Source organism: Psammomys obesus, unplaced genomic scaffold (genome assembly GCF_907164565.1).
Source record: "Psammomys obesus unplaced genomic scaffold, mPsaObe1.curated_primary_1811, whole genome shotgun sequence".
Taxonomy (NCBI): Eukaryota; Metazoa; Chordata; class Mammalia; order Rodentia; family Muridae; genus Psammomys; species Psammomys obesus.
In genome coordinates this window covers 5,342,849-5,357,232 of record NW_026596166.1, presented here as the reverse complement: position 1 = coordinate 5,357,232, position 14,384 = coordinate 5,342,849, and the positions used below count along the sequence as shown (strand labels likewise).

General features: G+C 41.3%; 1 protein-coding gene across 2 annotated transcripts in view; it reads right to left on the bottom strand.

Moving 5' to 3' along the window:
- The window catches only part of Ppp2r5e (protein phosphatase 2 regulatory subunit B'epsilon), a 143,385-nt gene that overhangs the window by 55,501 nt on the left and 73,500 nt on the right, over positions 1–14,384 (bottom strand). For both annotated transcript variants that reach the window (XM_055595537.1, XM_055595539.1), the window contains exon 3: positions 9,254–9,450. In XM_055595537.1, coding sequence (XP_055451512.1) covers positions 9,254–9,450 — 197 coding nt within the window. The remainder of the gene's footprint in view (positions 1–9,253; positions 9,451–14,384) is intronic.

The window sequence follows — 14,384 nt, the reverse complement described above, 5'->3', positions numbered from 1 at the left end:
GAAGGAGGGAGGGAGGGAGGGAGGGGAGGGAAGAAGGGAGGGAGGGAGGGGAGGGAGGGAGGGAAGGAAGGAGGGAAGAAGAGAAGAGAAGAGAAAAAGAAAAAGGAAAAGAAAAAGAAAAAGGAAAAAGAAAAAAGAAAAAGAAAAAGAAAAAAAGAAAAAGCTAGTTCTGGGGAAAGAGGCAACACACACACAAATAAATATAACAATTATTATATGACTAAATTCGCAATTATGTAACTGTTAAAAACCCAAACTGACATTAAGACAAGGTTGCTCCCAGAAGCAACGGGTTATTAAATGAAAGTCAACATCAGGGGTAGCTTATAAGGTTACCACCCTATAAGTTGTTGGTCAGGGAGGCACCTGGGGCCGCAAAGCAATCCAGACAATTGCCATAGCTGCCAGTTGCCTACTCTAGTAGAACACAAAGAAAGCAAACTAGCTCTGGCCTGGAAGCTTCCTCCCTGCTATGGAGCCTTCATAGTATCAGAAGGTGCTATGCAAGCTACCAGTGGAGAATAGGCAACAGTCTTGCTCAGCTGTAGACCCTGTGTGTGGCAATACTGTCCAGCCCACAAGAGACCCCTGCTGGTGCAGTAGTGGCAAGTCTATTATGACAGTAAGCAAACACTTTCTGGTTGGATTTGTTGCTTGTTCTACAGCACAGAATCTACATGTGGTACCATAAACTCCAGTGTCAAGTCATGGCTGGGGAGGTCACAGGCACTGGTGGGGAGCCATTACTGCTGTGTTGAAAATAAACATATACCTATCAAACTGCCTTCAAAACAACTATTTGTGCCCTTGGAATAGTGGTCATGAAGCTTCCCTCTGCAGTGATGAGTAGTGACTACAGAGATTAATAACTGGTCAAACATTAACAATAAATGACCAGGAGCTGGAGAGATGGCTCAGTGGTTAAGAGCACTTGCTAAGTTCAGTTCCCAGTATCTGTTATGGTGGCTTATAACCATCTATAACTCCAGTGCCTGGGGATCCAACAACTTTTCTGACTTCTGCAGACACCAGGCCAAACTTGGTACACAAACACATATATGCAGCAAAACACTAATACACATAAAATCTAAAAAAAGAAAAAGGGGAAAAATAAGAAACAAGAGTAAATGACTAGAGCTAGAGAGATGACTCACCAGTTAAAGAGTCTGTACCACCCTTACAAAAGATGCCAGTTTGATTCCCTGCACCCGTGTCAGGCAGCTCACTCACCTCTAACTTCAGCTCCAGAGGATCCAACACCCTCTTCGGGCCTCCTCAGGCACCTTCACTTATATACACAAAATTCCACAAACACATACACATGCACACCTTTAAAAAGATTATTTACTTTCATTTTATATGTATGGGTATTTTGCTTGCATGTGTATCTGTATACCATGTATGTGTGGTGTTCTCAGAGGTCAGAAGAAGGCATCAGGTCCCCTTCTATAACTAGAGTTATAGAAGGTTGTAAGGCACCATGTGTAAGCAGTCAGTCAATGTTCTTAATGGCTGAGCCATCTTTCCAGCCACAATATATATATATATATTTTTTTATTTTTTTTTTTTTACAGCTGAATACTTCCAGCTATAAATAGGACATCTCAACTACCTCTTCCAAGGTGCAGGGAACACCAAAGAAGGGATAAGGTGTTGGACAAGGTGTGTAGAGACTAGTGTGGAATGCTGGCTGCAGAACATGACATGACTGTTGTACTCTTGAACTCGCAGCAACTGTGATACCTGCACAAGATTGCGCATGCTGCCATGGGAGTAAAGGGGGCTCACCGGACCCCAGCCTCCATGAGGATTATATGTAACAGTTGATGGAGAAAGAAAGCATTCCTTCAGTGGTGCAGCCAATGGTGAGGTACCCAAAAACCTGTAAACAAATGCCTACATCCTTGTCTATTCTCCCATTTCAACTCTCCTGAAACTCCCTGGATCCCCATGCTCACAAAAGGAAAAACACATGAAGATAGAAGCAGGGATGGTTGGGAAGAAGAAGAGGAACAGTTGAAAGGGGAACAAGGGAGAGTAACAGAAGAGAGGAGTGATTGTGATTGAAATAGATGTGTGAAAATGCTACAATGAAACCCATTGTAATTAATGCATGCTAATAAAAATATTGAAACAAAATTATCTGGATAGTTATACACAAATGTACAATGCTGAATACATAGCCAATGGTCTTCCCATGGGGCCTGGAGGTGCAGTTTCCCAGGCTTACCCCCCAGCACTGGGGGACAAAGGGAAAGACCTCTTTGCAGAGCAGGATGAGGCCCAGGCAGGTTCATTGATGAAGTCATTCTGACAACTGTATTTAATAGCTTTGGTTGCTGATATAAACTGAAAGAGACAGTCCTACCAAAGCTCAAGTTTAGATGCTCTCACTGAGGCATCTAGTGTAGATGGTAAGGCACATGTGACAAAATCAAATTTAAACCACTTGGGAATCTTCCCTTCCACATAAAAATACACAGAACACACATACAAGAACACATATACACATACACACACACACTCCAGTCAATATCAGAAAGCTCAGTAACCTCATGAAATAACTCTCTGTGTACCCGAGAAAATAAATATTGCTAAAGGAGCATTAACCATAGTGGCCCAGGTGACACTTTAAACACTTGCCAGTTTCTGTTCCTCCGACAAATGACAAATGCTAACATCTGCCTCTGGCTTTGCCCTAGTCCATTCTCCCTACTCCTTCTAGAAAATGTCTTTTGGTGATCTTCATAATTATAACCTAAAGCTCTCTCCTATGCACCAAGAATTTGTAAATTTGTAATCTGCTTCTCAGGAGTGCTTCTACAGGAGTATCTTGAACTTAGCCATTCTCAGACTTTCCCAATAACTTCAGTCAGCAAACACCTCTCTCTATTCTTTTAGTTACCTCCAAAGCGAACTCTAGCCGAGATATAATATTCTCTATCAAATGCAAGAATATGAAAAATTGACAAGTTCTTACATTCCCATTTGTCACCATTCTCAATGCTATATTAACAACAAGAAATCCTCTATCATTCAGTCAACAGGATACACAGTAAGGTTAACAAAGCATCCTACCCTATGTATAGGCAGACTCTGAGGACCTTAATTTAGAATTCCTAATTCTATACAAAACCATATCATTCTATTAAGAAGCTAATCAGAGCTATGGTTTCAAAGAGTGCATTTTTTTTCAATGAGCATTTAGATAACCAAGTGACATGATATAATTTGAAAGCGAAAGGAAAAAATTAGCAGTGGCAGAGAAACAATACTAAGGACTTAGGAAAGGTCTCAACAGAAAGAAAAGACTGTTTGATATACTTTATACTACAGCTATATTAACTCTGAAACTTGCATATCCTCAACCTGAAGTATACAGAGATTTAATCATACACTGGGAACAACACGGGCTTGAAGCCAAGACTAGACAAGTCATAAAGACAAAATATAAAATAATAACAGCATTGACCAAATGATATAAGATATTACTCAACAAAGCCAGCATATTCTAGGTCCCACTGCAGCAGGAGAAATCCTGTCTGTCACCATAGTCTCAACTTCCTCATTCTGCCCACTCATCAACCAACTTGCTCCCCCATCTGGACAGCACGGAGTTCCATCTCTGTCCCTGCCTCCTGCCCCCTTCCATGCTGACAACACCAGTTCTATATCGACCTTAGCACTCTAGGCCTCCCATAGGAACATCAATCAACAACAGCAACAAAACTCAACTCCTCAGTTTCCAACCAAAACCTGCTCTCCCTGCTGCCGCACCTCAACAGAAACACAAGGACCACAGCCACCTTATCCACCCACCATGAGGGCCATACGCCAAACCACGGACTACCCTTCGTCTCCCCAAATATCCACACTAACAGTAAATGGCTTCACCTGCATTTCTAGGTCAGTCTCCAGAGTTGACCTTCCCTTCCTTCTCTCCCTTATCACCTGCTCTTGGCTTAGGGCTGCATGTGTTCTCTTACACAACGCTCCCTTCACTTTAGCTATTCTACTGCTATTAAAATATAAATGCCACCATTCCACTCCTCTGCTTCAAGCCTTTTAGTTGGTCACCACAATCTATAAGATACTTCCACAAACTGACACACATCAACATGTTCAGCTATCAAAACTGACATCTTCCCACTGTAAGTGCACACACACACACATGCATGCACACGCACAGTTAATGCTACAACAACAGAGTACTCTATCCCCTGTATACAAGTGGTTTCTGAATTCCTTGGTACTTCAGCCACCTACAAAAACATTTATACTCTATTAAGGCTTTCCTCATTCTGGATAGTCTGCCATAACCACCCTACCTAAGCTTCTCTCTTCCTTACCTAATATATAATTTTATTAGTATGACATCTTTTAATTTGTTCACTTTATACTTTCTTGGCAGAAAACAACCATCTTTTCAGTCATCAAAGCACAAGCGTATGAGCTGGATATGGTGGCAACATGTACATAATCCTGGCATTTGGGAAGAAGCTAAGGCAGGGAGATCACCAACTGAGACTGGCTTGGGCTACAGAGTAAGTCCTTGGCCAGTCTACACTACACACCGAAGTCCTATCTCAACACAAACTAACCAAAGGCTGGGAGTATAGCTCAGTGCTGGAATGTTCATCCAGATATATTAATCCAGATATAATAAGGACTGACACTCAACAACACCAATTCTTTTTAAAGTAAAATCATGACATTAAGTCATTCTAGAATTAACAAGTCTACCTAGAATTAACAAAGCCAATGCTTTTACCAACAAAACTACATCTCACATTTTGGAGTACCCTCAAATGAACTGTTTTTAGAAAATATATGCAAATACAAAGACTACAAAATGGAGTTCAAATTCAGGTAACAAAAATGAATGGGTTATTTGAAGACCAAAAAATTCTAAGAAATATTTCAAATGGATACATGCAACAGAACAAAAAGATAGTATTAGTAGAATGTGGTGTGGTGTGGTATGTGTGTGTGTGTGTGCCATAAAGACAAAGCTTGAACCTAGAGACAATGCAGAGAAGAATACAGCAAGGCCCAAAGCAACGGAAAGTCCTGACAGCTTTTTCCAATAGAGAAGACACCACACAATTACAAAACAAGCCACTTACCTAAGTAAGAAACTGCTTTGGAAGGTAAAACCTTGAGAAAGCCATTCTAAATAACTTGAACAGTGTTGGTCAACAGTCATTCATTTCAGAACTGGAAGCGCCTGAGGTATCAGCTAGATTAACAACAGGACAAACTGAAGCTTGGAAAAGAAATGAGCTACCAATGTCTCATCACTGCTAAGATGAGTAATAAGGACAGTAACTTCCACATGCTCTCCCCAGGGCTCTCTCCACTGTAACTATTCTCTTCTCCTAAAGATAAATTGTATGTTATGTTGTTGTTGATTGTATTTACATATAAAAGATTTTTCTTTCATTCAAGTAGCCTGTGGGTGGTGGTGCCCAGACTTAGCTTAGACAGTAAAAGTAACTTTCCAAATTCATACCTTTCTTTCTGCTACATTGCCCCTCACAAGAAAACCAACTCTCCAAGTACAGGTCCCAACAGGCTGGATGAGCTTTTAGTATTGAAGCTGACACTTTGCCATTTCACTCTGACTCAGTACTCAGCCTTATTTTCAAATCCCAGTTAGCATTTCATTAAAAACACTACCACTTCCTCATCCCAGTGAAGTAGACAGTGACTACTCACCAGGCAGAATCATCCTTGAGAATCAGAATTTGAAAAAAAAACTGAGGCAGTGAAACAGAATACATCTAGATGATAGAGAATGTAAAATGTACAAACTGGAACCATGCAAACTAAAGTATCTAATGGTAAAACATAACAATGCTATTTACTAAACATTTGCCATGTGCTACAGACTATTCTAAGAGATTTGCCTACATTATTGCTATCTTCACAACCCTCTCTCCCTCCAAGAGTTATGACACAAGGAGATAAGCAATACCACAATTTGTACACAGAGGGCCCTGCGAGGTGGTGAAATAAGAAGGGCATGGGGAGGGGGGTGGGCATCAAGGTAGCTATTGGTTCCAAGCTTTCTTACAAAGCAGTAAGCACACTGCTATCATGCACACACACAGTCACATATTTAGGTAGACCTCTCAGTACCATATAAAACTGAGGAGCCCAAAGAGGAGTAATTCATAGTGCTAAAGTAAGGGAGTATGGCCAAAAATGGCTCTTGGGCCCAGGAGGGTCCACTTTCTGTTCTATCATAAATTCTATAAATAGCCCAGATTGTATAAGTACCATAGCAAATTAATAGCTAACAAATTACATATAAAATGAATATACATCTGAGCACTATACATAAAGCTGACTTTAAGTATTCTAGAACAGTATGCATGCTGTAGCATACTGTATATTCAAAGCTGCCAATGTCTTAAAGCAAATATAAATGGCTTATAGGGCAAAGGGAACAATGAACTCTCTTAGGAGACTAAAGCTGGTTGAGGATAAGCTGATTCACAAAAATGGAAGAACTTTCCCATTATGCTAAATACTAGGTTTAATGACTCAATATAGTTAAATGACAAGAGTATCCTTGCCATAATTTCAGAACCTGAAATCAGGCTCAGTTAGGAAGCATTCTAGGGACTATTAAGATATTCAGGACAATTCCTCTCTGGGGTACTTATCTCTTAACTGGAAAACTTAGATGCATGTGTGGCAGAAAAGCAGCATATTCCACAAGAGCGTGCTGCCAAAAAGCAGTGGAACTGAAGGAAGGAGAATTACTGGGCCTGTCAGAAATGGTGTGGCCCACTGTAAGCCAGCCTTTTGAGGAAAATGAGAATTAGAATTAAGAGGACAAACCCTACAGGAAGGAATGAAATGGGAAAGGAGGAAGATCAAAAACTGATAAAAATATAGAGCAATGGAGCTCTCATTTCTGGTAAGAAGTCAAATAGTACAGGCACACTGGAAGTTAGTTTGGCAGTGACTTTCAAAATATTCATGGCAAGACCCAGGAATTGCAGTCCTCACTATCTATCCAAATGAGTTGAAACTGTATGCCTCACACAAGTGTGCACATATTTCCAGAGGTGCTTTACTTATAACTGCCAGAATGTAGATGGAACTAAGATACTTACTAGGACAATTAAAATGTTGTGGTGCATTCACACAATGGAGTATTAATGAGCACTAATAAGAATGAAGTGACCGGGTATGGTGGTTGGCATATGCAACCCCAGCACTAGGGACACTGATGCAGGACTGCTGAGAGTTCAAGATCAGCCTAGGCTATTTAACAATTTCCAGGCTAGCCTGTGCTCTATTCAACCCCATCTGAAAAATCAAAACAAGAGTGAAAAGCCATGAAGGAAACGAAATGGAAGAAGGCAATATGAAAAGGGCACCTACTGTGTCTTAGAAAAGCACTATGAAGACAGCGACAAGGTCACTGGTTCTGAAGAGAGCAATGGCAGCATGAAGCTACTCTGTCTGATATTATCATGGTATATCTATGTCATGAGACTTTTATCCAAATCCAAGAATGCACAGCACCAAATATGAACCCTAAAATAAACTACAGGTTCTGGGTAATTACAATGTTCCAGAGCAGTTGCATCAATTTAAAATGTGCCATTTGGGATGGTGATAGCAGAGGACACTCATGAATTAAAACTGGGGCAAATGGGAAATATTCTTATAAAAAGATAAACTAATGGGTTTGCAAAGACGTCTGTAGGCTAATGGTTAAACACAATATATTCATACAATGAAATAATGGGTAGCTATAAAACAACGCAGCTTCATACGTACTGAAGAACTGCTAAGTAAAAGAATGAATGTACAGAAAGTGTACAGCACACCATTTACAAAACAATGCAAATACACTGAGATATGCTTCTATCCTCAGAGAGGGTCATAGAAGAAAGCTATAAAGTGCCTATCTCTAAACACGTAGGTAAGCTAACACCAAATGCTCTGCAGAGCAGAAGTGGGCAAGAGAAGACGCTATGTGTTTGGCTGGGAGATTAAGAGAGCATATACTCAGAAGCAGGGTTGTCCAACAGTAACTGCTGAGATCTGGGACTCGGTCAACTTTTCTTGTGTGAGCTTTCTTGCCCTCTTTAAAAATGCTCAGCATCACACTTGTGACCTCTACCCAGTAGATGTTGGAAGTACTCCCTTCCCAAACAGTCATGACTAACAGAAACAGCTCTGGACATTGCCAAAAGTCCCCTCTGAGGCGTAAGTGCTCTTTGCTGAAAAGCACTAAGAAGCAACAGTGCTAACAGTTAACTTACAAAACACCCTTGATAATACATCCCTGTAAGTCAGTAACAAATCCAATACACATACATGTATTTAATGTCATATATATCTATTCTTTCATTCCTCCTCAGATCTACATATAATCATATGGCTACATACCAATCACTCTTACAAGCTGGTTTTTCAAAGCCCTTCTCAAATGCTGAGCAGGCATTACATGTGCCTGTTCCTCTACTGGGCTTGTCAGAGGATGTTCAGCCCCTTTTGAAGCTCTGTAGCTACATTGCCTTCTCCATTCCCCTCACCCTCCTCCCCAAAACAACAGCTTTTCAATCCATAATCTTCTAGGATGCTAAGGAAGGCAACCACACCACAGAAACCTAACAGTCAGATTTTGGCTCAATTTTTTTAAAAGCTAATGTAATTACTGACACAGTAAGAACACATTTGGTTGCATTATACAAATAATGTTTCTTTCTGTAATTCCAAGGACCACACACAGTGCCATTGTTCTAACATCACGAAAGGCATTACTCCTGATTTCGAGGAAATTACAAAGAGAAAGATTCATCATAAAGCCAAGAGAGGCCTTAACTAGATTCTCTAAGCCATAATTTTATTAAGTATAATGCCATTTCTAATATGCCACGACAAAGGAGTAGCAGGAGTTAAAATACTCAACAGGCTTGAATCATTTCAAAACAGATCTAAAACTGGTTGATTCTCCCATATCTCTGCAGAGATCCACGGCACCCAGGCCCTCAGCTTGATGCTCTGAGGTCACTCCTTCCACGCTGCGGTCGGTGGGACGGTGTGGGTTTCATCATCGCGAGATCACGCTCTTCAGATCCTAGTGCTGTGCTGACTGCTTGCACTTAGCTCGCAGGAGGTTGGCTTGTGTTTGTGGAAGAGACCTCGGTGACCTCACTGTAATCAATACACCCATGAGTGGCTACGGAAGATGCTTAAAGTGTCAGCGGCGAAAAAGGAAACTCACCATTCTAACTACTTCAGGGTAAGTCTGCTCTGTCAGACAGCCTCTGCTTATTGTAATGTAGTCCACCAGTTCATTAAGAGTGGAGCGCTTGTATTCTTTCATTTTAAGATCAGATAGCGTGTCCATGAAGTCAAAAATGACACAGCACTGCTGAAGTTTCTTTAGGAACAGTTCAGGCTGCTCTGAGGTTGGAACGTCTAAGAAAAAAAGAGGAAATGGTATAAGTCTGTCATCCATTTCTAGGCAACAGGAATTCTCTGTGAAAGTTACTTCAAAAACAAACTCAAAAGAACAAGACAATAAAGTTCTTGTTAATATCACACACATAGGTTAAGAGACACCGTTAACACATCAGAGCCCTCGTGCCTGAAAGCCCAACACAAGTGACTGCATTGACAGGTTTGCAACTGGAGGCTAACTAAGTACCAAGAGCCACTAAAACGATGTTTAGCCCAAAACACCCCAGTGCCAACATCCTTCATATTCAATAATTACTGAGAAAGGTCAAACTTGCCCCTATAGAGTGAAGCCACAAGTTTTCAGTTAGTTTAAATTCATTTACTAAAAGATTTCAAAGCAGAAATGTCAGTTTACTCATTTCATACTGACATCCTTGGTGTTTAGAGCAATGGCTGCTTGTGGGCTTTGTTTTTTGTTTGTTCTGGTTTTGTTTTATTTAGATTTGGGCTCCATGAAGTTGCTTTGTCCAAAACAAAAAAAAAAAAAGGCTTCGAAAACCAACAAAATGAAACAATGACAACAATAGCACCAATGCTTGGGAGATCGCTCGGTTGGTAACGTGCTTACCACGCAAGCATGAGGACCCAGGTTCCATCCCCATCTCAGAGAAGCCAGGCATGACAGTGTGCATCTGTAACCCCATTGCTGGGGAGGCAGAGAGGCATGAGTGTCCCTGGGGTTTGCAAGCCATTCCGCCTGGCCTGTTGGTAAGCCCTGGATCCTGTCTCAAACAACAAAGTGAGCAACTTCTGAGGAATGAACCCAAAGTTGACTTCTGGCCTGTACCTGCATGAGTGTGTGTGTAAGCACACATACACACACATACACACACACATACACTCTAGCAAGCAGACACACAAAAAGAACACATCAGAAGTGGTAATATAAGAAAAAGTTTCACTTGGATATACATCTTTTGACCCATGTTCTTCTTTAGAAGTAAGAAAAACCCACTAACACCTTCATTAAAATGTTCTTAGATGGCTAGCAAAATGCTAGCCAGGGAAAGGCATTTTCCACCAGCCTGACAATCTTAGTTTAGTCCTTGGAGCCCATATGGTGGAACGTGCTCTCTACAAGCTGCCTTCTGATCTCTACATGTGTGCTATAGCATGCATGCACCCACACATACATGCAAGGACAAAAAAAATAATAAATATAACTTTAAAATTGTTAAATGTTCTCAGAATAGGCATGTGTTCTCTTCTCAAACAAACAGCAGACTAGGACGGGGATACAGCTTAGGTGGTAGAACTCTTGCCTAGCTATTAACTAGGTCCTTGCTTCAATCCCCAGCATGGCATAAAACCACACACGGTGACACTGGCTGGAAATCCCTGCCCTAGGAGGTGGAAGCAGTAACGACCAAGAGTTCAAGAGCATCCTCAAGTTTGAAGCCAGCACACGTTACATGAGACTCTCTAAAAAAAAAAAAAAGGAGTTTTGGTGGTGTCATGAGAGTTAAGCAGTGAAAGGTGCTTATTACCAAGCCTGACTGCCTGCATCTGACCCCGGGGATCCACAAGGTGGAAGGAGAGACCTGGACCCAGGTCCAGATCCAGGGCTTTGAGTTGGTCCACCCCATCTATGATCGGCTGGAACATAAAAGGGCAGGCACTGCAGATCCAAAGCTGCCAGATCTCTATGACACGGGGTAACAATAGGATATCCTAATAGAGGCACCATGAGGATCCAATATAAATAGTGTAGCAGAAGGCAGAGGCCTCAAAACAGATCGATGACTCATTGCAGTGAACATTTGCAAGTAAAGATGTGTGTACAAAAGGGTATACTGTGGGACACACTATAGCCTCAATGACAAGATTTTTTTTTTTTTATGTATTATTCTATCTAATCTTATTGTGGGGGGAAGATGCAACGGCAGAGGATGGATACAAAGGGATGGATGATATGAAATTCACAAAGAATCAATACAAAGTCAAAGGAAGAAATTCTCCAGCTAAGAAGAAATGTGATCTACAGCTGGCTACTCTACTTCCTCTCCCATTTCTGCCTGTCTTTCTATCCACTCCCACCCCTATACTGCAGCCTCCCTTGGAAAGCAATGAGAATTAAGATCAGTGTAGTGGTTTGATTAAGGATGGCCTCCAGAAGAAGCTCATCTATTTGAATGTTTAGTCCTAGTTGGTGGAATTGTTCAGAAATATTTTGGAGGTGTGGCCTACTTGAAGAAGGTGTGTCACTGGAGGTGCGCCTTGAGGTTTTAAATAAAACCCGAACTATTCTCAGTTAGCTCTTTCTCTCTGCCTCCTACTTACAAATAAATATGTAAGCGCACTGCTCCAGTTACCATGCCAGGCCATGCCATGCCATGCCATGCCTGCCTGCCGCCATGCTCTCTGCTATGATGGTTACTGACTCACCCTCTCGAACTGTAAGCCCCTATAATTGCTATCTTCTATAAGCTGCCTTAGTCGTGGTGTTCTGTCACAACAATAGATAACTGACACAATCAGGATAGACTCACTGCCATCATCCAAGTGAATGATTCATTAATACTGAGAATAAATTTAGAGGTAAGCAGGTGGTAGTCTCTTCTATTTAAAAGAGAGAGAGAGAGAGAGAGGGAGGGAGAGAGAGAGACTGAGAGAGAGAGAGAGAGAGAGAGAGAGAGAGACTATTGATATTTCCTGCTGAGCTCTGCAGCTAGGAAGAGTGCTTGGGTCTCCAGTCACACCACATGGCCTCTGTGCTACTCAAGAAGGACTCCACAGCATTAACCAGTCTACACGACACAATAGAATTGAATGGGAGTTTTGATGCTGGAAGGAGGGAAGGGGCTTGCTCATGTAACATTAGCTAAAGGTTAAATCTTCTGGGGATTTTTAAAATTAATCCAAATTTTGATACCACACATTTAACAAACCCCCAAACTAGATTATTCACATGAGAATGCTTACAACTACAAAGTCTAAAGCATCAGTAAATGACAGCTTTTTAAAAAGCAAACCATCATTCAAGCAAAAACAATGTCTGTGGTCACTCAATAGATTTACATATTTAACAATTCAAAACATTCAGGCAATTGGCATTTAGAAGCTTTTTAATGGTAAGCAGTTGGAATCCATTCTTTATACATGCAAACTGACCCATCACAGACAAATCTGAAGCAGGCTGTCCACCTACTAGATGAGACAATAACAGCTTATACTTTTTGTACATAAATATGTGCTATTTTCAATTTATTAGATGAGCAAATTAAGACAGAGCTATTCTGTATCTTGCCCAGAAGCATACAGCTAATAAACAGTGGAGACACAATTCAAACCCAAGCTGTCTGGCTCCAGAGCCTGGACTCCTCTACACCATGCAGTATTCAGACACACAGAAAGGCCAGAGTAAGATTACATTCCAGAAAATAGGGTGCCTGCAAAGGCAGCAGCGGAAGAAAGCAGAAAGAATCAAACACGTCCCAGCACGCCCCATTCATGAAATAGCACACTGAGACCCTCCTGAACTTCCCAGGCAGAGTAAAACTTTGCTTTCTGTTCTTTATCCTTTACCACAGATTAAATTCTTCTGAAAGGGCCTCCCTTCATTGAAGAATTTAAGCAATCAGAACAAACCACAGGATGCCAGGGCATCCTTTAAACAGTTTGTATAGTAACAAAAATGAAAAAAAATGTTTCCCACCATGAGCTATAAAATCAGTTGAAGAGCCAGGAACGCTTCTAACTACAGGAAGGCTAAGGCAGGATAACATGAACTGAAGCATTCACAACAGCCTGGGAAACAAACTAAATCTGTCTCTGCATCTTCCTTTCTCTCTCAGGCTGCCATCACTCTCTCTCAATGGGGGCTGGGATCGAGGATGGGGCATGAATGGTCCAAGCAAGGGCCTCTTCCTGTGTGGAAGGGCCCTGGGACTGCACTCCTAAACTATGCTGCCCCAATCTCCATGCCCTCATCTCCCTGGTTCTGGTGGGCTGTGGAAAGACAGAATTGAGTAAGGACCAGGAGTGCTGGTTTCAACGGAGTAGAAGTTTAATGTTTACTGGACCACTTCAAAAGCAAATATACTCTTTAAAGAAACATTTACTTGAAAGGGAGGAGGGAGGCTGGAGAGATGGCTCAGTGGCTAGGAGCACTACCGCTCCCAGCACCCACACAGCAGCTCACAACTGTCTATAACTCTAGTTCCAGGGGATTCAACATCCTCACACAGATACACATTGGCAAAACAGTAATGCACAGGAAATAAAAATATTTTTTTAAAGGAAAGGGAGGAGGAAGGACTAAGTATGCTCTCCTACACATGAAAAGAAAAAACACTCATAAATCACAAAACAATAGCCACATTACCACAATGTGTAACAGTTACCACCACTTCCCAAATCCAAATCACCTGAACATCTAAACACTTCTGAAGGAACGTAAAATTGGAGGAAAATGTTGGACATTTAGAAATAAATGTAAATCATTAAAATTTAAGGTAATCTAAGAACCCCCAAGCAGGCAATCAATAGAGCTATCATTACTTTCCAACAAAATCATTTGGCTTACAGAAGCCATCTTGCCCTACCAAAGAGCCCAGAACCAGAAACAATGAGAGATTGATACGTGGCTGTGGAATAGTATGATCATTAGCACAATGCCTCTCCCAACCAATGGCAGGACTTAAAAGGGAGAATAAATTGATCCAGTTATTACAGTGTGGTGGGTCCCAACAAACCAGGTTCCATCAATCTGGAAGGCCATTAGAGTTAAATGCACCTTACTGAGGAACGAAATGCACTGAGCAGCTAGCTTGAACCACACTGCCTTCCTCTTTCCTTTTTTTCTTCAACAGCTCTTTCTCTATATTTCCATCACTGTGTCACAGCATCTATCTTCCCACTGACTGCTATCCCATTACTAAGCTAAAGAAAAT